Source organism: Salarias fasciatus, chromosome 8 (genome assembly GCF_902148845.1).
Source record: "Salarias fasciatus chromosome 8, fSalaFa1.1, whole genome shotgun sequence".
In the NCBI taxonomy this organism is placed as follows: Eukaryota; Metazoa; Chordata; class Actinopteri; order Blenniiformes; family Blenniidae; genus Salarias; species Salarias fasciatus.
Genome location: NC_043752.1, coordinates 4,169,863 through 4,194,164, shown reverse-complemented (window position 1 = coordinate 4,194,164; position 24,302 = coordinate 4,169,863). Strand labels below are relative to the sequence as shown.

The window sequence follows — 24,302 nt, the reverse complement described above, 5'->3', positions numbered from 1 at the left end:
TAATAAAAATACTGACGCTGCTGTAATCACTGGTACATTCATGGTGAGTGTGTTGTTCTAACGAGTGTGTGTTCTGTCGGAGTGTGTGTGTTCTGTCGGAGTGTGTGTGTTCTGTGGAGTGTGTTGAAGCAGCAGGATGAAACCTGAACAGCTGAACCTGCGGGGCTCCACGTGCACAGGGAAGGCGTGCGCGCGTGTGAGTGCGCGTGATGTGGAGGGAGGGAGGGAGGGGGGGGGGGGGGGGGGACGCAGGTTTGACGTCAGCGGTCCTGCGCTGTCACACGCGGACTCAGAGCTGCCTGCTGCTCGCTGCTCGGTCCCCGGTGCTCGGTCCCGGTCCCCGGTGCTCGGTGTGCCCGCCTCCCGCAGCCTCCGCTCCGGTTCCGACTCGTTCCTCCCGGCGGCTCCCTCCCGCCGTGGCTTTTGTTTTTCCTCCGCCGGTTCCACGGACGCAGACAGGCGCGATGGAGAAGATGAGCCCGGCTTTCGTGCCCGCGGCGACGCACGGAGTCCTGAAGTCTCTGCTGGAGAACCCCGTCAAGCTGCCGCTGCACCACCAAGGTGACGGTCCGTCCGCCCCGGGAATCGAACCCCCGACCCGAAAACTTTTATTCCTCTTCGCACAGAAAGCCTGCCCAGTGCACGCAGTGCGTTTAATTTATTGAGATATTTATTAAGATTTCAAAATGTTTCACATTTATATATGTTTATTTATAAACGATTCAATGCCTGTGTAATTTGAAAACAAGTTGATATTTAACTGTTTAGTTTGCAGATAATTTGTCACATTAAGTCAAGAGTGCTGATTTTTCACTCCAGAATAACTCCTTAACAACATATGTTACTGATACCTGAAACAGTTTATCCCTTCTGCACTGTTTATGAGCTGTTTTACCCAGTTGGTCCTGTTTTTTATCTTTATTTTGCCCATTTTACCCCATATGTGGTAGACGTTTTACCCATTTTGCTGGGTGAACTGTTTTATCCCTTCTGCCCTGAGAAGCAGACTGAACAGTAACTTGCTTTATTAGTTCCACAGAGGGGAAATGGCACAAATATGTAAAACAGTAGACAGATGCTGACTGATGCTTCAGTGTGTAGAGTAAAGAAGTGTGACTCTTCTGACCTCCTACAGCTTTCAGTAAGGAGCAGGAGAAGGAGAAGAGCCTGGAGGAGGAGCGCAGCGCCCCCCAGTCGGCCTTCCTGGGACCCACGCTGTGGGACAAGACACTGCCCTACGATGGAGACGGCTTCCAGCTGGAGTACATGGACCTGGAGGAGTTCCTGTCTGAGAACGGGATCCCCTCCAGCCCGTCCCACCACCACCACCACCACCAGCACCAGCACGCCCTGCCGCGCCAGCCTCCCGTCATGGCCCCGCCCCCACCCACACCCTCCGTGATGGACCTCAGCAGCCATGCCTCCACCTCCGTCCACACCGGCGTCATGTCTCCTAACTGCCTTCACAGCAGCCCAGCCAGAGCAGGTACCCCCCCCCCCACCTGAACATCTCTGACGGGCTCCATCCTCATCACCTCCACCCAGAGTTTTCACCATCTTCAGTCACTTTTACATCATTATGAGTTCATTTCTCGGCTCATTTATTCTTTTAAGTCTGAGATTTTGAAAGAAAAATAGTCCATTCACTGATTCTGTGTATCATTACAACGTAATTATTCAATAATTAACTGAGGTATACCGTACTCTAAATATGAATTATTCAGTGATTACAAAGCAGAGTGTCATCAGTGAAAAATGGAAGGCCCAGGACATTTACCTTGATGTACTTTAAACTAGGATTACACAAACACCATTGTTGGATTTTGGGTCTGCTGTTGACCACAGGTACTCATCAGAACTAAAACCAAACTCTGTGAGCATGAGCACTGGAGTGAGCAGGTTTCATAAATCAGATTGGCGGATTCCGGCACATCCTTTCAAATTTTCCTGTGTTTTTCTGAGAGCTGCTTGGTTTGTGTAGGTGGCTTCTCACTGCTGGAATCTGTTTTTATCAAAAGACAAAAAAAACAAAAAAAACAACAAAAACAAAACAGACATGCTGACAGCAGGATGGAGGGGCTAAATCTTTGTTTAGAAAAATCAATCAGCTCAGCGGTGAGGCGTTCACTGACTCACCGACGAGGAGGAGGAAACAGGTGAATAGGCTGCCCGTATCCCTGCTGTCACCTTTTTTTTAACTCGTAAATATATTTGTACTCAAATGAAATATGGAGCAAATGCAGAGATCATGAACAGTTTTTTTTTTCTTGTGAATCTCCGTAAGGAAATTGAACGAGAATGAAATCAACTAAAGATATCAATTTTTTCAATAAATGTTGCAAAAGACCCAACAGATACTGTATGTTGCTTGGTTGCTTGGGCAGTTGGTTGTTTTCTTGGTTTGTTGGTTGATAGCTGGATTGTTGGCTGCTTGGTTGATTGGTTGGTTGGTGGGTCGGATGTTTGGTTTATTGGTTGTTTTGTGAGTTGGTTGATTGGTTGGTTGGTAGTTTTGTGAGTTGGTTGGTTGTTTAGTTGTTTACTGAGTTGGTTGCTTGGTTTGTTGGTTGCTTGATTGGTTGGTTGGTGGTTTTCTCGGTTAGTTGGGTGGTTGTTGGCGAGATATCTCAATCAGAATGGTTGACCTCCAGTCTTGTGATTTTAGGGGAATTTGAAGAACATACCATTCTGATTCAGTTTTCTTTCAATATTAACTTTTAAAGTAGTTTGATGGTATGAAAAAAAACAAGAAGGTGTTTGTTTCTTCCTGAATCATTGATCGTCTCCTGGACGTTCTCTTTGACAGCTCAGCCGAAACTGTCACGTATGCAACTCTGTTTAGTGTCAGAATCCATTTTTTCAATGACCTTGCATATTTTCTCGCACTTTGTTGTACAACGTCAATCAAAAAGATTGAAATCATCAGAGTGATGTGGTTATACAGCGGTAGAGTTTTTACCTTTCTGCAGATTACTATACTGAGAGATTAAAGCTGCTTTCTGTGAGGGTCTGATGCTTCCTACTCTCCAAATGCTGCTATCGCAGATATTACAAGTTGAACCATTCTCATTTCCTTCTTTAAAAGATTTCTACATTTCTACCTCTGTGGGATTCGACTCCTGTGGCGTTGTTACATGAACATTCACAGCACGTTTCCAACAATGCTCAGCTTCTGGAAGAAAAAAAAAACACAACTGATTGGCTCAATTTGTTGATGTCCAAGCAATTAAAAAGCTTCACTCAGATGAAGACGAATGGACCTCAGCAAAATTTTTCACCCAAACACAACTCAGAACAAACACAAAGTTCTCCTGAAAATAAAAGCGTGTGTCGTGACGTTTCCACTCTAGAAGAATCTGCTGCTGCGCCTCCAAATATAGAAACTTAATCTGCTCAATAATCTCACATATCTGTTTTCCACCTCATGACTGCTGAGGGGGAGGAGGAGGGGTGGTGGACGGAGGAGGTCAGCCGGCAGTCAGAGGAGGAGGTAGACTAGAGGAAGGAGGAGGAGGAGACGGAGGAAGACTAAGAGGAGGGGGGATCTTCTTCACAGTTCCATCCTGCTTATTCAGATCAACAAACTGCAGCAGTTCACATCAATGTGATGAGATTTTCTTTTTACATTTGAAGAGATTTAAGTCTGAAACTGGTCTGAAACTGGTTGAAATTGTTCTGATACTATCTTAAATGGGTCTGAAACGAGCTTAGAACTAGTCTACTCCACATTTGCATTGCCCTAATGTGGAGTGGGCGGGGCTGGTTTATGAGGCTAAGTTTAAACTGGTCTTACACTAGTATAAATGGGTTGGAAAAGTAGCTTAAAGCTAGTATGAAATTGGTTTAAACTGGTCTGAAAGAGGTTTAAATGTGATCTCAGCTGGTTAGTTGAGATACTAATAAGTCAGTTAATAATCTGAAACTATTCAAATCATTTTAATCAAGCTGGTATGAAAAACAAGATTAAAATGGTCTGGAATTGACCTGAACTTGGTCCAAACTGCTTTAAAATTGGATTGAGTTTCTAAAAAAACACATTTGTTGATGAAAAGATAATGTAGAAAATTTGTGGTTTTCTTATCTTTGCTACCAAACCCCTTCAAAATACAGATAAAATACATCTGCTTGATTGCACTGTTGATCTAATAGAAATGTAAAAAGTGAGTGAGGACTCGTTCTGGGGATTTGTCTCCATCTGGCGGCTGAAGCTCAAACCAGCTGAAATTCAAATTGTATCAAAGAATTGCAAAGTGAAAAACTGGCTGTAATCTGATCTCAGATCAAAGATGCAACTGTTACCTGAAATGAGCTGCCTTGGCTGTAATCTGATCTCAGATCAAAGATGCAACTGTTACCTGAAATGAGCTGCCGTGACAGATGTGCATCTGCTAAACGCCGCTGTCCCCTCCTTCCTCTCAGGCCTCCCAGGCTCCAGAAACACTCCCAGTCCCATCGATCCGGACTCCATCCAGGTCCCGGTGGGCTACGAGCCGGACCCGGCCGACCTGGCTCTGTCTAGCGTGCCGGGTCAGGAGATCTTTGATCCACGCAAGCGGAAGTTCTCGGCCGAGGAGCTCAAACCTCAGCCCATGATCAAGAAAGCTCGAAAGGTCTTCATCCCCGAGGACCTGAAGGTAAGTGGGAGCCAGTTCTGAATGGAGAAACTCTTCAGACCTCCGCAGGGCAAAAAAAAAAAAAAAATCTATATATATATATTTACACACACATATATATATATATATATATATATATATATATATATATATATATATATATATATATATATATATATATATATATATATGTATATAAAATATGTAATTGTAAAAAGTCAGTGAATATTAGGATTCACTTTCTGGAAGACAGTGTTAATCTGTTTATTTCTGAAAATATTTAAAATTTGGATATTTTAATCTTAGTAGAAAATGTAAATGAAATTAAAACACACATTTTATAACACTGAAAATGTTTCTTTTTCATAAAATAGCTGCTTTGTCTGGAGCTTCTTTGGCTGCAGAAAATTTAAATGCATTTGTTAAATTAACCAAATAATTCTCTGATTTTCTGTGGATTTCTATTGTTAATCATGTCCTTTTCACAATTGTTCAAACAGTGAAACAAAACAATAGTGTGAGAATATTTTTAAGGAAACAATGATTTCCTGTTGAATTTATTTTTGATTTATGATTTTGAAATTATTGTTTTCATGAATGTATTTCATTTAAGATAATTTCCTTAAGTCTTTGACTTGAAAAATATAAGTATTATCATCTTTATCTTTTAAATTCTTTAATGAAGGAAACAGTTTACCTGTAATTTATTTTTGAAGAATAAATTTTTTTCTAAAAGAGACATAGTATTCCTAAATTTTGGTATTAATGTCAACAAATCTGAAATCATATATCAGGATTTTATGTTTGTTTGCAGATGACACTGAGTTCTTCTCTTCAGAAAAACATTAATATAACAGAGCAGACAGAGAAATGTCTGTATCATTTCATGTGTGATCCTGACTGATTCAAATGAAATTAATGCCCCTCCAGTACCACACAGGCAGTTGTATTGCTCAAAGTTTTGAGTATGTCACACTGAACTTTTGAAGTAATCCCTCCGTCTCTCTCCGACCCCCTCCTCCTCCCCCTTTGAGCAGGATGACAAATACTGGGCTCGGCGCAGGAAGAACAACATGGCGGCCAAACGCTCGCGTGACGCGCGGCGGCTAAAGGAAAACCAGATCGCCATCCGAGCAGGATTCCTGGAGAAGGAGAACTTGGCTCTGAGGCAGGAAGTGGCCGACCTGAGGAAAGAGCTCGGACGCACCAAGAACATCCTGTCCAAGTACGAGGCGCAGCACGGGCCTCTGTGAAAACACACACACACACAAACACACACAGACACTCCTCTGAGCTCACGGTTTCAGCGACTCGGCTTGCAGCAGGTCGAACGATGACGTCCTCTGCTGTGAATCACTTCATGTGAACACAAACATGTCCAGCGTCTTTTGTGTTCTCACAGATCAACACAAAGTTCTCAGAGTTCCCATCAAAGAAATCTCACACAGTCAAACCCAAAGTGACCCTCTGTCAAATGGTTATCCTGTTTTGAATGCAGGGATTCGGTGTTCCTCAGGGATCATTGCTAGGGCTCCTGAAGTTCTGTTTATTCCAAAGACTGAGGCTGGAACTAATTAATGGTTACATGATTTTTCAGTTTATTCATTCAAATGTCACAAAAGCATTAACAGAAATCGTGAAAGAAGAACATATACAAGTAGATGTACATATACTGATTTAGAAAAATGTTCTTGGTTTTTATTAGAAGTTATAAAATAGAGGAAGGTATCAAAAAACATGTGAGAAATGTTTATTAAACCCAGGATGCACTTTTGTTTCTAGTGTGGTGTACCAGGTGTACCACAGAGATCAACTCTGGGATACATAAATCTTTATTTACACGACCATTGAACCTGCCAATGATCACTAATAGGATGGATCACTGGATTAGATTCTTGATGATAAGGCTTGGAGTTCTAAGGTTTTCCAGTGTTTCTGAAACAGTCCAACATAAATTCAAAACTTAGATCTCAAAAGTTATGAAAATCTCAGAATTAAAAACAATTAATTGAATTTAAAGCATTACGTCTTGCTTGGTTTCAATATTAAAATGTAAATTTTTGATGAAAAAAAAAAAGAATTATCGAACTTTGAATTGAATTGATTTAATCTGGCATTCCACAGGGATCAACCCTCGAGACCTCTGGAGTTTATATTTATTCCAGCCTCATTTTTCATTATGGATAAGTCATCTGATTTTTCTAAACATAACTTTGCGATTCATAGTTTTGTCCATCAAAAAATTAGTTAGGTCTTGACTAAAATATTTTGGTGTTTGTTTTTTTTTAAGTATATTTACAGTCTATAGTGAAAAAATTCCAAATGAATTCATAATCTGAATTCAAAAGAAGATTATTAAAGTATTGTTTGAATCATTTAAAAAAAAAGTTTGTTTTTTTATTGATAGAAATATTGATTGTAGATTACTTGAGCACTTTTTGTTTGTTTTCAACCTTACTTTCTGCTGCGAGTTGACTTTAACACACCAACACCAGTTCCTCCTCACAAACTCCTCCTACTCCTCCTCAGCTCATCACGCCAACACCAGCTACTGACCTCTGGTCTCTGACCTTTGACCCCGCCTCCTCGGCACTTTAGCACTACTGCAGACTCCACCCCTTTACCTGCAAGGCCGCTCCTGTCTGTCCAGACCTTCTTTTCTTCTTTTTGTTTGTTGCTCTTGGAGCCTTTTGTTTCTCTCAGCAGTATTCAGTTATTCACAAAAACATAAAAACTATTCTGATATTTCCACACAAGAAAAATCCCCAAATTGCCAAATGAGTTTCGATTTGAAACATTTTTGTAAAAGCTTGTTACATAAGCTGTCTTCTTGTTTATTTTTTAAGGCAAACTGGGACAAAAAATGAATATTTGCCTTTATTTTCTCTAAATGTAATATTTTTCTCAATGTATTTTCATGTAGGTTTTTTTTTTTTTGCTTTAATTTCTTCATTTCATTGTAAAAAATTTTCTTAAGTTTTTCGGCATTTTAACATTAATTCAAAAACATATGAACTTCTGAAGTTATTTTTAACTATGTTGTCAAATATCTACAGTTTTTTCTGTGTGGAATTTGATCTCTTTAAAAAAAAATACCTTAGTTTTAAGGCATCAGATTTTTCCATCATTCTCAGAACATAAAAACAAATCATTCTCAGTTTGGAGTTTCTCCTTAAGTTGAATACATTTCAACTTTTCTACAAATTATCTGTGAATTTCAATTTTTTTTTCCTTGGTAACTTCATTTTATTTTTCCATAAAATGTGAAGAAAACCCAGAAAATATAGAAACCTTCTACATTTTAAGCATTTCGATAGTTCTCTTTGGGTTTTTTGGTGCAATAGCAGCTTCTTTATCAACACCTTTAATTTCATTCAGAGACAAGTGCACCCCCCGGTGGCCAAGCAAGACATGAATGTATATTTGTAATGTGTTTTACTTCTCAGTACTCTTTACTACCGACCAAAAAGGATCCGTGATATGAATATAAATATAAAGAGGATATATTACTACGATGAAGGTTTTAATGTTTTTACAGACTTTTTTTTTTGTACAGTCTCTTTTCCTACGTAGATCTCTCTTTGTGTGTATTTTGGAAACGTTTTCATTGGGAGGAGTGTATGAACTCAGAATATATATCATCAGACAGATGTATAGCCACAGATGGATGTATAGATATAGATATGTGTCAGGGTGAAGTGTGGGTATTATGGAAACCCTGTGCAGTTTCAACATACGGAAAGGCCTTGACCTTTCTGTTTTTACTTTGTAGGTTGATTGTGAGGAATGTATTCAACCAATGCTGCATTTCTCTGTTTGTTCGTTTGTTTGAGCTGAGACTTTTTTCTCCTGTATTTTAAAGGATATTAAAGAAAAAGTTCACATTCAGTCTGTTTTTTGTTTTTTTCTTGGGGGGGGGGGGGGGGGGGGGGGGGGGGGGGGAGTGTCTAGTTTGTCTTAAAAACTACTAAAACCCCAAATTTTCTAGCCATAATTCCCAATCTGACCACTGGGTGTCACTATTTCAATAAAAATACAGAATGTCACTTCAGTCATCTGACTGTGAAGGTCACCAAAGGAAAAAATACAACTTGGAAACTTAAAAAATTAGGTCATATAGCAGTGTGTGAAAAAGTGTGATCACACTGTATTTTGGTGTATGGCAGTGTTGAATTATTAGCAACTCTCCATGTGAAATTTCAGTAAAGTTAAAGTAATGTAAACGTTGTAATTCTTTCTTCTTCACTTGGAAATGAATAAAATCTGACCATGGACATGAAGATTTAACGTAAATAATGTAAATAAAGAAAAATACACAAGACAATCCTGAAAACATCAGCAGCAGTGAGGCTAAATTACCTAGAAAACACGTACCCACACACATTCGCAGTCATACCACACTTTTGGAAATTGTTTTATGGATGACCAGCAGGTGGCAGCATCAACTGAAACATTTCACTTAATATATTAATATGAGCAATAGACAGTAACACACACACACACACACACACACACACACACACACACACACACACACACACACACACACACAAAACATGATTCAAAATGATAAAGAAGCTAAACTATTTCTGCGGTTGTTTTCTGTCTTTCTTGTGTGTTGTTTTAGTATCACGTTATGTTTGGACTCTCGACTTTTTTTGGTTTCAGACATGTGTGTGTGTGTGTGTGTGTGTGTGTGTGTGTGTGTGTGTGTGTGTGTGTGTGTGTCTGTGCTCAGATTTCATGACAGACACCAAATAAAACTGCCAAGTTCAACAGAAAACAGGTTGTTCAGAGTTCTTGGGGACGGATTCGGAACGACGTGTCCCAGTTTGACCTTCTCATCTGAAACAGTTTCTCTTCAGCTTTTTCAGCCATCTGTCGTCTGGTTTTCCTTTTAAAAAATACCCGCAGATGGAGGACTGACTGAATAAAGAGTGCGTGAGGAATTAGCCTCGTTCCTGACGGCACTTTATCCTCCACATGTGCACACGAGCTCCGTCTCAAACCCAAACCCTCCCGTTTTAAAGACATCCCACGTTTCTTCCATTAAACAGCTTTAAGAGAGACGTCACAGCTAAAGCCCATCGAATTAACACACAACTGCGGGTTATATTCTTGAGAGGTTTTTTTTTTTTTTTTTTTAGTCAGAGTTTAACAAGCTCTGAATATAAAGCAATAAAATAAGCAGTTACTGTTAAGATTCACACTTCAAACATCTTGAGACTGCAGTTTGACTTCAGTTCTTCGTCCTTTCAGTGACATGAAACATCTTTAGATGAACTACTAGCTGTTAAATGTTAGTTATAGAGTTGGCTTGGACAAGTCTCTTGGGTATTTTTAGATTAGTCATTGTCTTGGGGGGGAAGTGATTGGATTTCTTTGTGAGAGTTTTGTTCATTCAAATGTAATTTCAAACAACATCAAGATCAAGAAACAGTTTCTATCCAGTCCAAAACCAGTTTAAAACCACTTTAGATATCAGCTTTAGAAGACTCCAATCGCCTTTTTTCCAAATTGGACTTAAACCAGTTTCAAACCAGTTCAAAAAACAACTTAACAGCAGCCCAGAGCCATTTTCAAACCAGGAGACATCAGATTCAGAGAAGTCTAATCACCTTTTTCTAATTGGAACTAAACCAGATTTGGAGCAGTCCAAACCTCAGGGTTCCTGTTTCGTGCTCATGATTCAGTGTTTTAGTCTCCTTGACTTCCCCTCCTTGTGTCTGATTGCTTCTCACTGCCCTGACGTCTTTCACTTGTGCTTCAGTGTTTGGGTGTCTTCACCTGAGGACTGTGGCATACGGTGGACTTTTCATGGCAAATTGTCCGTGCTTCAGCGTTGGTTGTGTACTTGTGATTTCTGCATTCCTTGTGCTGTGGAGTTTTGGATTAAAGACCTCAACTTTTCAAAGTGCTTCAAATAAAATAAGGAATTTAAGCGTCAGTGTCTGATCTAACGATCCTTCCTCAATCAGCGACCCTTGGAACTTCGAACTGATTTCAAACCAGTTTGCAAATCAGTTTCAGAGGAGCACAATCTACTTTTTCAAAATTGGACCTAAACCAGTATCAAAGCAGCCCAAAACCTGATCTGAAGCCATCCTAAAAGCAGTTTCAAACCAACACAGAAGCAGTTTCCATCCATCTTCCAAAACCATATTCAAACCAGCTTACAAAGCAGTTTCATAATTACCTTTTTCAAACTGGATCCAAACCAGATTCAAAGTTCCATAAAAAATTCTTCCACACTGGTTTCAAACCAGTCCAAAAATCAGCTTCATGGTATCTTAAAACCAGTCTAGAAAAGTTTTTCTAATCCGTCTGTAACTAATTGAAACCATTTTACTGAGCAGTCCAAATCCAGTTAAAAAAAAAAAAAAAGCCCAGTCTGAGGCAAGTTTCCTGGCAGTTTAAAGACAGTTTGAAGACTGGTGGAGACGAGTGGATACTGTTGTAGACTAGTGGAGACTGATGTAGACTGGTGTAGACTAGTAGAGGCTGGTATAGACTGTTGGAGACTCGTAAAAACTGGTGTAGACTGGTGGAGACTGGTGGAGACGAGTGTAGGCTGTGGAGACTGCAAACTGGTGGAGGCTGGCAGAGTGAAGGTGAGGTGACTGTGTCTGTGAGTCTGACTCGGGGTTAAAATGTTGCCTGTGGTTTGTTCTGCTTTGCTTTCAGAGTAATTTAATTTCAGATGTGGACTGTGTTGGCTCGCAGTCGCATCACACGGCGGCTGTTTAATTCGTGTTACGTGACGAGATGCGCTGACAGGTGTGCGCTCGCTCCTCCATTTGGCTGAGTGTGGTTTGGCCGGCGGCTCTCTAAAGTGTGCGGCCGCTGAAATCAAAATGGCAGCTTAAGTTATTAAAACTGAGCAGCTTTCATCATCATTGGCTGCCGGGAGTCCAGGTCGGAGGATTAATGTCCTTTAAAGCCTCACATCCACCAGCCTGCTGTCACCCACCCCCCTCCTCCCCCGGCCTCCCCCCTTCTCACCCATCCTCTCATCCCTCATTTCACCCCCCGCCGCTCTCTTTCTGCTCTTTCTGCTCTCTTTCTGCTCGCTCCGGTCAGCCGTCCGTCGGTCGTCACGCTCTCCTCCCCGGTCCTGCGGACTGATTTCTGGCGGACCCCCCCGGACCCGGGGCGAGATATGAAGCGCCATCATGGGTTTTATGGAGTTCTACCTGGAGATTGACCCCGTCACCCTCAACCTCATCATCCTGGTGGCCAGCTATGTCATCCTGCTCCTGGTCTTCCTCATCTCCTGCATCCTGTACGACTGTCGCGGCAAGGACCCCACCAAGGAGTACGCCCCCGACAACGCCCCGCCGCCGCCCACACAGTCGCCCATCCGCCTCGTGGTCATGCAGAACTCTCCCGCCTCGTCCCGCTACGAGCCCAACAACACAGCCGGCCACGGCGAGCCACCCACTCCCGACCTGAGCCGGGAGCGAGGGGAGAGGGAGCGCGAGAGGGAGAAGAGGAGCACGCTCGTCTGAGGAGGAGGAGGAGGAGGAGGAGGGGGGGATGGAATCCTTCTAGCATGTCAGCAAGGTCACGGTGAGTCGTTCAATGGAATTTTTTTAAAAAAAGTGAAAATCTACTGAAACCAAGCAGTAAAGTTAACAAAAACTAAATTCCATAGATTCATCTTATGTGTTACTGATTTTAATATATCAATATATTACCTAAGATATATTGAGAATATAAATAATCTAGAGAAAATGTAAATGGAATTTAAAAATTCTGAGCATGCCACAATAAAATTTTGTTGACAACTTGATTATTATTGACAAAAACATCATCAAGCATGAAAAAAATGACAAAGTTCTCATTGTTATGTATTTATTTCAACCCCCAAAAAATGCACAAATATTGAAAACATTTTTTTTCAGGGATGATTATCTAATAATTTATCAAGTTTTAATAAGTATAAACCGCAACTCAAAGTTGTAACGTTACATAAATTTATTTCAACAAGTGTCAGTGTGACCATACATTCAAGCTGTGAACACACATCTGCCAGGTTACAAATAAAGTGGGGACTCACAGATTGTCATTTACACACACACACACACACACACACACACACACACATATATATATATATATATATATATATATATATATATATATATATATATATATATATATATATATATATATATACACACATACACATATATTTAGGGGTATATAGGCACAAAGCACAACGCATGGGGGGAGCTGGGGGGGGCCGAGGGTTTTGTACAGGGACCCACGGTGCATGTTTTTGGCTGTGGAAGGAAACCTGAGGAAACCCGAGCACATATGGAGGAGAACATGCAGACTCCACAAAGAAAGTCAGCTGAACGGCGTTTGAATAAGGACGTTCTCACAGAGTGGACACACACACACACACACACACACACACACACACACACACACACACACACACACATAAATACGTTTCAATTTACCAACAACGTGGGGACACAACTCTGACTTCGCCAACAAAGTGTGGACACACACCTGTCGGTTTAGGAATGAAACGGGGACACACATCTGTCAACTCATAATCTGGGGACACACAACTGTGAGTTTACATTCTAAATAAGGACACACACGATGTACACCGAGCAATTGACTACAAAGTGAGGACACACCATTTAATTACTATAAAATTTGGGCACACACCAGACAAAATGGGGACACACACACACGTTGATTCATAGACTAAATAGGGACTCCTGACTTAACGGAAACACACGAGTCAATTTAACAACAGTGTGGGCATTCATGTCAATTATTTACCTACAGAGTTTTCTCTCTCTCTCTCACACATACCCCTCAGTTTTTGTGAAATAAAAAGGGGACTCCTGACCTGTGCCCATCACTTAGGACCCATGTGGGGGTCTTGTGAAGTGGATAATTCTGCGGTGTTGGGATTCATTTGGACTCACATTCTGTGCTATTACTGTCTTTTAAACGACACATCTGCTGGACAAAATGTTTTTGTCGGACATCACTTCTGGTACAGTGGCTGCAGCAAAAACACTCTGAGTAGTGCTCGCCGTCTGTCCCATGAGGATTAAAAACAAGATCAAAACCATGAGGGGAAACAAACTGAGGGGATTTGTTGGTTTGAAAATGGCAGATACAGAGTTGAGAAAAATAGAGTTGTGTGAAAGAACCTGCAGCTCTTGCGGTCATTAGTGGCGGTTCACGCTGTGCTGAGGGCATCTGGTCCATACAATCATACATGAATATGGGACACATTCAGGCGGTAATCCATCATACATATGTACAAATGCATGGGAATCAATGGCGAGCGACACACTGGGTGTCTCAGTGTGACATTGACGGAGGTCGCAGGCAACTACTGTTGCTCGTTAATCTCATTATCAGCAAATCTAAACCTTGTTAGTTAACATGACCCATTAGTTTCTGATCTGTGGGCACTTAAGAGACTGATCTTTTTTTAACCTTTCTTCAAGCTTTAACACTTCGCAAGCATGCACATGAATGAATTTAATACTCTCGATATCATCCTGAAATTAGCAAATATATGCTGTCTTCTGCAGCATCTGCACACAGCAGCTTTGATAAGACCAGATTATCTCATAATATGGATTTTCAAAAGGAAAACACCATCAAGTCATTAATGCATGGTTAAAACTGTATGGATTTCTCTGGTGGTGATAAGTATTCCCTCATAATGCTCCTTATATGAATCTGTAACTTGTGATGAAAGTTAAACTTTTTATTTCGTTAATTCACTTCTAATTCACTACTTTACTTATATATATATATTCACTGATGTCATAATAAAATACAACTTAAAAAAACAGGAAATATGTTGGCTCATATTATAAAACAACATTTTTTTGGGGGGGTATGGAACACTTTTTTCTGTTTTTCCATGCTATCTGACCAAATATTGAAAAAAATGCCTTTATAATAATAATAATAATAATAATAATAATAATAATAATAATAATAATGACAATAATAAGTATAAATATTATTTTATAAACTGTCATGGTCTCTGTGCAGAGATTACACACATATATACGGAACACCTGAAAACAATACAGTAAACTGATTATCTCTCACTATTACAAAGCATCACATTCATGTTTGATTCAAATGTAATCAAAGCACTTAATTACATTACACCAAATACAACTTTATACCATCTTTACTTGTGTTTCCTCTAATTCCATTCTGATTCTATTAAACTGAAACTTAATGAAATTACAAAATGTTTCAATTAAATCAAACATCAATAAAAATCAATCAAGGAATTTCAAAAAAATATTAATGATAAACAAAAATTGAAAAACTATAACAAACAAATCATTCGTTTATATTAATAATTAAAAAAAATACAATTACATTTTGGATATGAAACATTGGAAAATGAGTTGAACTAAACTAAAAAACTTAGCTTATCCCAAGAAATCACTGAACTGATTCGTCTCAGTTCGACTGGACACACTCTTCCAGCGGAATGATTACTTTCCCTGCAGGAACACGGACACAAGACCACGACTGTTTCATATAAATCATGTTTATGTAACAGCTTTATGCATCACACTTCCTGAACACTGTAATCGGATGTTACAGAAACGTCCATTGACTGAGCGAACAATTCACCACAAAGACAAAAAAAAAGGGAAATCATATTGATTCATAAACATCAGATTTGAACTGAGACTGAAAAGGATATCAGGGATGAAATGTCACATTAATCAAATAATCCTAAAGTCCATGAGAGTCATCCTCAGATTCTTTTCCACGGTGTGTTTCAGTGTATTTCGTTCGGTGTTTGACGTTCACAGATTCACATTTAATACATTTTCTCAGTCAGCACAGCACATGAGCATAACATTATGTCTGAATGTCTGTGGGAAACAGTAACTTCTGTCAGTACATTTGCAATCAGGCTTGATAAATTGCCCTGGCTGTCCTGTTTGCATGTGTCTGATTTAAAACAATGAGACGTTTTATGTTGACCAGTGTAACCACTGCTAACTGTTCCACACAATTCCCCCAGGTTTGGACGTATGGTTGTGAAATCAAACAACACATGAGACTGGAGGTAGTATCCAAAGCATCTTGGCCTTGTTAATTAATATAACTACTGTCCATTTTACCCAACAACCACCTGTCTCACTGCACTGACTCTCTACAGCCTTGAAGACTGTCATTTCAGGCTTAGAGGCGAAGGTTTCGGACTAAAGTTTTCACTGCCGTGGTGACCTGTGTGACAGTACAGATCACTCAGTTTTACTTTAACTAAACACACAACGAAAGTTCACTGCCACACTAGCGTTACCTGTTGAGATCTGTGCTGTGTGATGGAGATCAATTCCTCGGCTCTGATGAGACCAACACTCCTGTGATGGAGATCAATGTTCCAAAGAGTTTTGGCAGTAATTTCACAGTAACAGAACCCAGTTAAACGTTTTGAGTAATTGGTATCAGATGGTTTGGTTTTTTAGGTATATTCCATTTGAGACTATATTCAGCTGGTTTAGTTTTGTCTCCAAGGCTAAAGAGAACTGCAGAGATAGCAGCAGCAGCAGCAGCAGTGTGTTAATCGGTGTGTGAGGTCTACAAAATGTGATATTTGCAGCATCAAACCTGATCACCAACCCCAAACACTGGCGATCCTCACGTCCCCGACTCTAAGCCTCCTTTTCTGCTGCATGAAGATCTGAGTCAACCCGTAAGACCCCAACCCCTCCGCCCTCCCCCTCCTCCCCCGCCCAACGCACAGATGAAGTGAGCTGACAACATAAACCCTCAGCTGACAGAGAAGTAATGAATGGACAGACAAATCCCTTTGACGTATGGCGGACAGTCGCACTAACCCTTTGGTGGCCCCGGCAGTGGCTGGGTGGGGGGTTGGGGGGTGGCAGCAGATGTTGGTGCGTGTGGAGATTGTATCGTGTTAAAGAAGATGATGGAGAAAGTCTGATGACGTGAGCCTTAAGGGAAACCTACCGACCTCTGCCTGAGTGGCTAAAAACATCCCTTATCCCTGCCGTACGTGAACATGAAAAGGAATCACACAAACTGTCTCAGGAGGGGTTCAGGTACAAGGCTGCACAATGAAGAACCAAAATATTAAGTTGGAAACATGCAGTTCTAATCACTGCATTTGTTTTTTCAGGGTTTCAACCTCATCTGCGAATCGAAGAATCCCCGAGCTCCACCCTTTAACTCCACCCACCTGCCGGGACTCCTGCAGGCTGATGGGAACCCGACGAGGCCTGATGCTTCTCTGGATATTCTTGGATTGTAAATTCCATCTGGATTAGCAATGGCTGACTGTGCGTCACGACAGCGAACCAGAACCGTGAATATTGGCTGCTGACAGTGACTAACGGCGGCTATTTTCTTCTCCTACCAATCAGACTGTGTGTGAGGTAAAGCAGCCATGTGACGTTGTATAAAAAAAAGGAATCGGAGTCATGATTGCTGATCACAGACACAAACAAGAATGCTTGTGATCACAGCTCCTCCTACAGCCTCACTTTACGTTATTTGCATGTCAAAAGTAACTGTGAAAATCTAAGCGATCAAAGCTGACACAAGCAAAATGAAGCTAACTGGAGCTAACGAGCTGATGGGAACCTGATGAAATCAGGTCTTGATCGTAGCTCCTCCTACAGTTTCACTTTGTGTTGTTTTCACGTTGTGTACGAAGAAAAGTGACAGTGTTGGTCTGGAACGAATGAAAGCTAAAACTACACAAACAGAATGAAGCTCGCCGGAGTGAAAGAGCCAACAAACTGATTAAAAACACTTGAAAAAAGCAACAAGAAAAACATCAATGCAGCTTCAACTTTTATTGACTGGAGGGAGAGCCGTGACGTCAAAGATCGGGAAAAACGGCAAACTGGCACTTTAATCCCTCTTCCTTCCTGAAACCATGAAATCCTCCTCCACCAAAAAGACTCTCGCCATCGAGCCCCCCCCCCAGGGTCTGTCCCCTCCACTCATTGGCTGTGGCATTGCCTGACGGATGATCCCCCGACCATCATCACCAGCACCAACTTGTTCGTGTGCTCGTGCCACCAAGGCCCTGGATGGGACAAATCCTCTTACATAAAAAAAAAAAAAAAAACCCACCAGCAGCTGAGCAGCCCTCCGACAGCGGCATCCCATCCATCATATTTGTTGCACAACCCCGCCCCCCCACTTCACATTTCATGTTAGTGGATTATGTGAAGCCTGTATTAGGAGCATGTATTATGTGTTTCCTCTGCTGCAGGGTTTTTTTTTCTTTTTTTGTCCACGGGGAACGTTACGTAAGCTCCAGGTTGTCAAAGGGCGCAGATTTTGTCGTGTTCAGGTTTGACCTGTCGACTCATCTCAAACCACCACGAGGCTCAGGGCGCACCGAGCACGCAACGCCAACGCCTGGAACCCATCTGTGATGTAATCCAAACCGCAGAGGGAGGAAACACTGAAGATCAAAACCTTTTTCAAATAAAGAATTAGTTTTTTTTTTTTTTTTTGAAGTATTAATAATCAAATTTAACATGATAACAGATGTTTAACCTACAGTAGATCACAGACATGATTGTTCACATCTGAGAGAAACTTATACTGGACTAAATTTTTACTGTTCTCATGCTTGAAGCCTACAAACTGAGCTATTTTTTTTTTTAAATGGATATTTGAGGGAGGCAATATATATATACATACACACACACACACACACACACACACACACACACACACACACACACACACACACACACACACACACACATATGTATAAGGGTCCAATCTGAGAACAGAAAGCAACTTAAGGACTTTTAAAGTAATTATCAATGTAGATTCATGAAATCTGAAAAACCTGGATGTCACTTTCCATTTATACAAAGAAAATTGTTATATTTCACAGTGTAGGAATTCTAATTCTTGAACCTTTAAACGACAGTAACATTAAAAGCACTGAAAATCAACAGAGTGATTGATAAAATACTTCCAATCAGAGTGCTTATCAGGGTTTGTAACAGTGTGGGAGAGAAGACCGGAGGCCACCACAAAACCATAAAGACATTTACTTTCAGGAAAACAAACCTTGCTAAATATGTCATATGGAATATTATCTATGAGAAATTTCTTGGACTAAAATAAAACAAAATGCTAAATATAACAAAGATCAGCTTGTGGTTGAAGAATAAACTCAGTTTCAACAGTTTTACAGTCACAAGAAAAGAAAAGCGAAACACCTATTCAGAAGTTGCCTTGGATTCACCGAACTCCTCTTTATGTTTCCTCGATGTTTGAATCTCAGTCTGTGCTCCTCTGTAATGCATTAAAAATAACTGTGCATCTGTAACTTCACGATCTTTATCAATATTAAGTCAATAACAGATTACGATCATAACTCAGTTACTGAATCCTCAGTGGCTTCATTAACTATGTTCTGGATCAGAAGTGTGTTTACATCGCCTTTTGCGTACCTTTCTGAGAGTCTCTTCTTATAAGAATCAATTAAAATGAGGTAAAAACAACAAGTGTCGATATGAGTTTAAAGAAAGGGTTCCTAACATTTTAAAACAGAAGCCGCATAATTAGTTCAGCAAAGGCAACAATAGAAATCATTTAAAATATTGTCATCTACCAATCTGTTTACTGTAAGATTTGGCATTATCTGTATTGAGTTCTGAGCTCTTATTTGAAGGATACATTTGTATTTTTCCTGAAAGATGTTGATGAATAAAATCTGATTCGATGTAGCAGATTAAAAATGGAAGCATGACTGAGTGTAAAACCAAGTAAAATTAAGTTTTTTGCCATTTGAGACATTTCAAGTGATAATATTTTAGCTTTCATTGTTGAGAAAATTCCCGTTATCACAGCTGTGTTTCGAAAACAATGTCTTTTACATGGAAATTGTCACAGTTCAGACTCAGGCGCAGACAGAGACACAGCAGATCAGTCATTTCCAAAAAAAAAAAAAAAAACAGCAGCACAACACCAGTTCAACTGACTGTTAAAAGTTTTATGGTCCGACGCTGCATTCAGGTCTGAGCCAGCTTTATCGGGAGACAATCGTTTGTAGACCACGCCCCACCGCAGGTGAAAGCACTCGGGTAATCAGCTGCTCCCCTGCACCAGTCCCCACCAGAAGCACACGCCCACCTAAAGAAAAGGAAGGCAGGGAGAAAGCAGAAGCAAAGGCCTGCCACTAGCTGGAGCCAGAGGGAGGGGGCGCGACAGAAACAGCAGAAACACTGAAAAACATGTGGTTTCCATGTCATTCCCGGAGCTGCTGCAGTTGGTTGTCTTTATAATGAAACCACGTGCACACGTGCAAGCGGAGAACAATACTCTAAAATCAGTAACAATAGCGAGTACGTGAACAGTCAACTGTGTCTCTGGAGGCCGCCGTTGGTAGTATTGTCCATCAACACAATATGTGCAGAAATTCTGTTTTCTCCGGCTGTGGTGCAGATGCTCTGTAGAATCTGCATTTTGGTGACCCGTTGTAGCAATTTCCTCTGTGGTTCTCACAAAGCCTGGTTTTCATTGGCTCCGAGCACTGCTGTCATGTAAACGGATCCCCAAAACACAACACAGCATTTTTACCTGAAAACAGCCTGGTGTAAACGGAGGGTCAGTTTTTCCCAGATAAGATTGTTTTCTGCCTGAACTTCAACACGTGCGTTCATATTTCATCTGACTCCAATGTTCCAAACAATTATTGTGAGAATCTGCCAATAAAAAAGTGCAAACTGAACTGCTGTGTGTGATATGTAATTGTAAAGCCCCCCCCCTTTTTGGTTTTTGCCTCTGGGTCCATCACCACATGTAATCTGTTTCCTCTGCAGGTCTTCACAGCAGTCTATCTTCAGCTGCTTCGGCTCTCAGACTCAGTAGAGAGAAAATAAAAGTCGGTCATTCTGGTTCAGTGTCGCTCCAAACTCCTCAAGGCAAAGCAGTCCTGTTCCTATGCTCCCTTCTCCTCTCCCCCCTCCTCTTCTGGAAGTGATTCGAAGTGTGGAGTTCATGGATGGGCAGAGGTTAAGTCTTCATATCCTCCTCCTGCCTGTAAACTAATATCCTCTCTTCCTCTGAGGGGTGTGAGGACCAGAGGTCACCTGAGGTCACACAATCGCTGGTCTATCAAAGTTAAACCGGCTTCCGCAGCTGAAACTGGACCACAGCTCAGTCAGAGCCAAACATCGGGTCGTACATGTGGAGCAGAAGCTCCTCTTCCACCTCCTGCTGGCTCAGACGGCTGCTATTGTGCGTTGGCTCACATTCAAACTAGTTTTCCCAGATTCCCTCGAGCAAGGGCTGCAGACTCAAACAGCGCTGGGTAGTTTCCAGCTCGGCTACAGATTCTAGAAAGCGTCCTATTTATTTAATAAAACTAACTTCGTAACCTGATTGCATTACCGGCATATACTGTATTATCGCAGTGTGAGTCAAAAAGCAATGATGTGGTCACAAAAACAAATGACTGATTAAATAACAGAAAATCAAAGGTTTGAATGACTCTGCATGTACTTTTGATTTCCAATGAATCAATCAAACATGCATGTATTGAATGACAGTACCGGCTTCGATCCTGTTCTTTCCAAAAATGTGTGTTAAATATGAAAAACTTCATCAACGTGAAGAAGGTGCAAGATTTTTTCCTTTTGATTTTGTAATAAAGTTAAACATGGAATGAAAAATGTGTAGATTATTGGGATCACAAAAAGCATCATTGTTAAATTTTACTTACAGAATTAACTGGAAAAAAAACTTCACTTTTAACACTGATTTAGCTGTTTTGCTCTCCTGCACTTTCTACTTCCTCTCCCTGCTGCCTGGAGGGCAATATCCAAATACAACTCAACTCTGTGTGTGTGTGTGTGTGTGTGTGTGTGTGTGTGTGTGTGTGTGTGTGTGTGTGTGTGTGTGTGTGTGTGTGTGTGTTTAATAATAAAGGATTACTTGCAACATTCAAATAACATGCTTCATTAGCTCCTCCCTAAACTGTTCCCTAAAGTATTTTATTTGGATTTAAATCAGCCAATAAAATCACGCTGCACTGCCTCTAATTTGATTGGAGACACACACCAAATATGGCTTGAAGGGAATAAAGTCAACAAATCAATCGTGATGATCATTGCATTGCAGCAGGAGGAGGATGAGGAAGTCTAAGGAGGTCAGATGTTTTGGTCTCCATGATAAAACCACAGTGGTGTCAGTGCTTCCTTCAGCTCTGTGACGGCTTATTTTCTGCGCCTGCAGCTGACCTTGACTCTCCTGTGATGATGGAGCGATCTCACGCCTGAGGGGGAATTAGTTCAAAGTTTCAGAGGGTGTGCAGGAACAGAAACGCCATCCTGCTCTGAGCCCGATTCCCTTCAAACGCTGCCGAGTCGCCGTCTCTGTGCGTGCCAGGCCTTTTCCGTGTGAACCGGGGTGGAGGAGGGGGAATGTGTTACACCTCTGGTCACTGTGGCTGGTCACTGTGCTGCAGGAAGGGAAGGGAGGGTCGGGATTTCCCCTCTGAACCCTCCTCACACGACCCGAGGCCAAACACTGAGAACCAGAGCCACCTCTGCCTTATTCGAACAGACCAAACTGTGAGCTGGGAAAAAAAAACCTGTTAACTGAAGAAATGTCTGTCAGTGCTCTCAGAAAACACAGAATAATATAAATATTGATTAATAACATCACAATAACATGAGAAATATACAAATATGTATATAATTCTTTTAACCAAACAGTTTATCATCCTTCAAAATAGAGATATTTCATATTAGTTACTTAACATTTAATCCATCCAAAATACGTTTCCCAGGTTTGCCTCCTCTCTGCAGCCTGGTTTAAAGTGTTCACTCAGACTGTCCAAGGTTTTTGTTGGCATGTGTGGCTGTTATTTGAACAAGGTTCGGACCCCCCTCTGGGATCTCTGGTGCCCCCTCATGGAGATCCGGGACCCCCCAAGAAGTTTTCAGTGTTTGTGTTCTCAACTTCTTGTGTTTTCACCCCAGCAAAGGGGACAGGCTGTGCTGAGTGTGCATGTGAGTACGTGCGTGTGCATCCACAGAGGAGCTGGGCGTCTTCGTAACTCCCGACTCAAATGGCAGGTTTGGAGTTTTGTTTGATAAAAAAAAACAAACAAACAAAAGATTTGTTGTTGCTCTTTACTTGAGATGGGTTTCAAACTAATTTTGGACTTTCTTTTTCTTTTCTTTTCTTTGTTTTGACTGGTTCTGAGCTTACACTGACTGTCGATAAATCTGCATCAGTGGTACGTCTTTAAATTGTCATAAATTATCAAAGCAAGCCTTTCCTTTTCACATAAAGATATATTTTTATTTCTGAAACCTAAAATATGACCTCAAACTAATAACATTTGAGCTATACTGAAACAAAAGAAAACGAAAAAGTTTGAATGATCTCTCTGTTCAGATCACATCAAAATGGGCCCAACAGAACAAACCAGACTGAAAAAGGTAACTTTATATCGCCCTCTAGTGCCCATTTACATAATGACAACAACAATGTGTGGAGGCAGTAAATAAAAAGAGATCAATGGTTTAGTACTTTGTAATTTTTTATCCTACATCTTTAATCACATGGACAATTTAAATAAAATATCACATTCAGTTTTAACCATAAAATATTTCATGTCAAATTGTAACGATGAAAACAACCATTTTTTTGAGCGAAGCCAAAAGTCAGTGTTTGTTCTGTTTTCAAAAAGTTACTCAAAGCAATGAAATGAAATGTAATCAACACATTCATCAAAGTCTGAATTCTTGTTTTTTTTTAGCCAAACTGTGTGATGATGTCATCTGTTACAACTGTCACCATGGAAACTGACTCATCTTTTTCCCCCGAACCAAAGTATTGTCACCTGTTTGTTGTTACCATGGCAACCACCGTTCAACACACACATGCTGTTGTTAGTGAGTGGTTGATGGTGCCGACTGAGCCAATTTGGGACTCAACAGAAACACAGCTGAAATAATCATTGTTATTATTTATATTTTGTTCTTTCTGACTGAAATTCCTCTGATGAGGCAATGAAATAAAGATTTGCTGCATTGTGGAGCTTCACTTAAAGTTGAAGTTTATTGACAAAGGTTCAAGATGATGAGAAAACACAGGAAACAAAATACAGGCCACTGAGTTCCTTAAAAATGTCATTTTTTGGATACATTTTGAGTATTTTAGATGGTTTTCTATGTTTTGGGTTTGAATCAAAAACACCCTGCAGATTGAACTCTAAATCCATTTTGAATCCCAGAATAATGTCAAGAGGTCACAAGAAAAAAACATCTATACATAAAGATCAAGAGTACCTTCATTGTGTCTTTCATAGCTTATAGCAGCATGTCTAAGTTTACTTCTTCTACACCAGTGAGCTTTTTTAGCTACAACTCCAAAGACTCACAACATCAAAATTTTACATATTTTACTGAAATAAATATCTGCTTTCCTTAAAATTCCAAGTCATACTGGAGGCTGACAGGAATTTGGTCCGTGTTGTTTTGTAAGTTTTCCAAAGATTTCAACTTTTAAAATCAATCATATGGACCAAAAGATCTTTCACCGCTTATCCGGGACCGGACAATGCTACATAAACTATTTTCCAAGCAGAAAGGCAGAAGTATATCTAAAATTAAAAAAAAAAAAAAAAAAAAAAAAAAGAAGTATGTATAG

The 24,302-nt window shown here is 40.6% G+C and overlaps 1 protein-coding gene across 3 annotated transcripts; it reads left to right on the top strand.

Moving 5' to 3' along the window:
• Nucleotides 1-428: 428 nt before the first annotated feature.
• Nucleotides 429-12,729, top strand: LOC115392945 (hepatic leukemia factor-like). 3 transcript variants are annotated; one of them, XM_030097642.1, is made up of 5 exons: nt 433-567; nt 1,136-1,486; nt 4,420-4,634; nt 5,648-5,866; nt 12,689-12,729. In XM_030097642.1, exons 1-4 carry the CDS (start codon nt 465-467, stop codon nt 5,864-5,866), a joined length of 888 nt encoding a protein of 295 aa, XP_029953502.1. In that variant the 5' UTR covers nt 433-464; the 3' UTR covers nt 12,689-12,729. The 3 variants fall into 3 exon arrangements, with proteins under 3 accessions (XP_029953505.1, XP_029953502.1, XP_029953503.1); XM_030097645.1 differs by lacking the exon at nt 12,689-12,729 and having other exon boundaries at nt 429-561; nt 5,648-7,492; XM_030097643.1 differs by lacking the exon at nt 12,689-12,729 and having other exon boundaries at nt 5,651-7,492.
• The last annotated feature ends 11,573 nt before the right edge of the window (nt 12,730-24,302 follow it).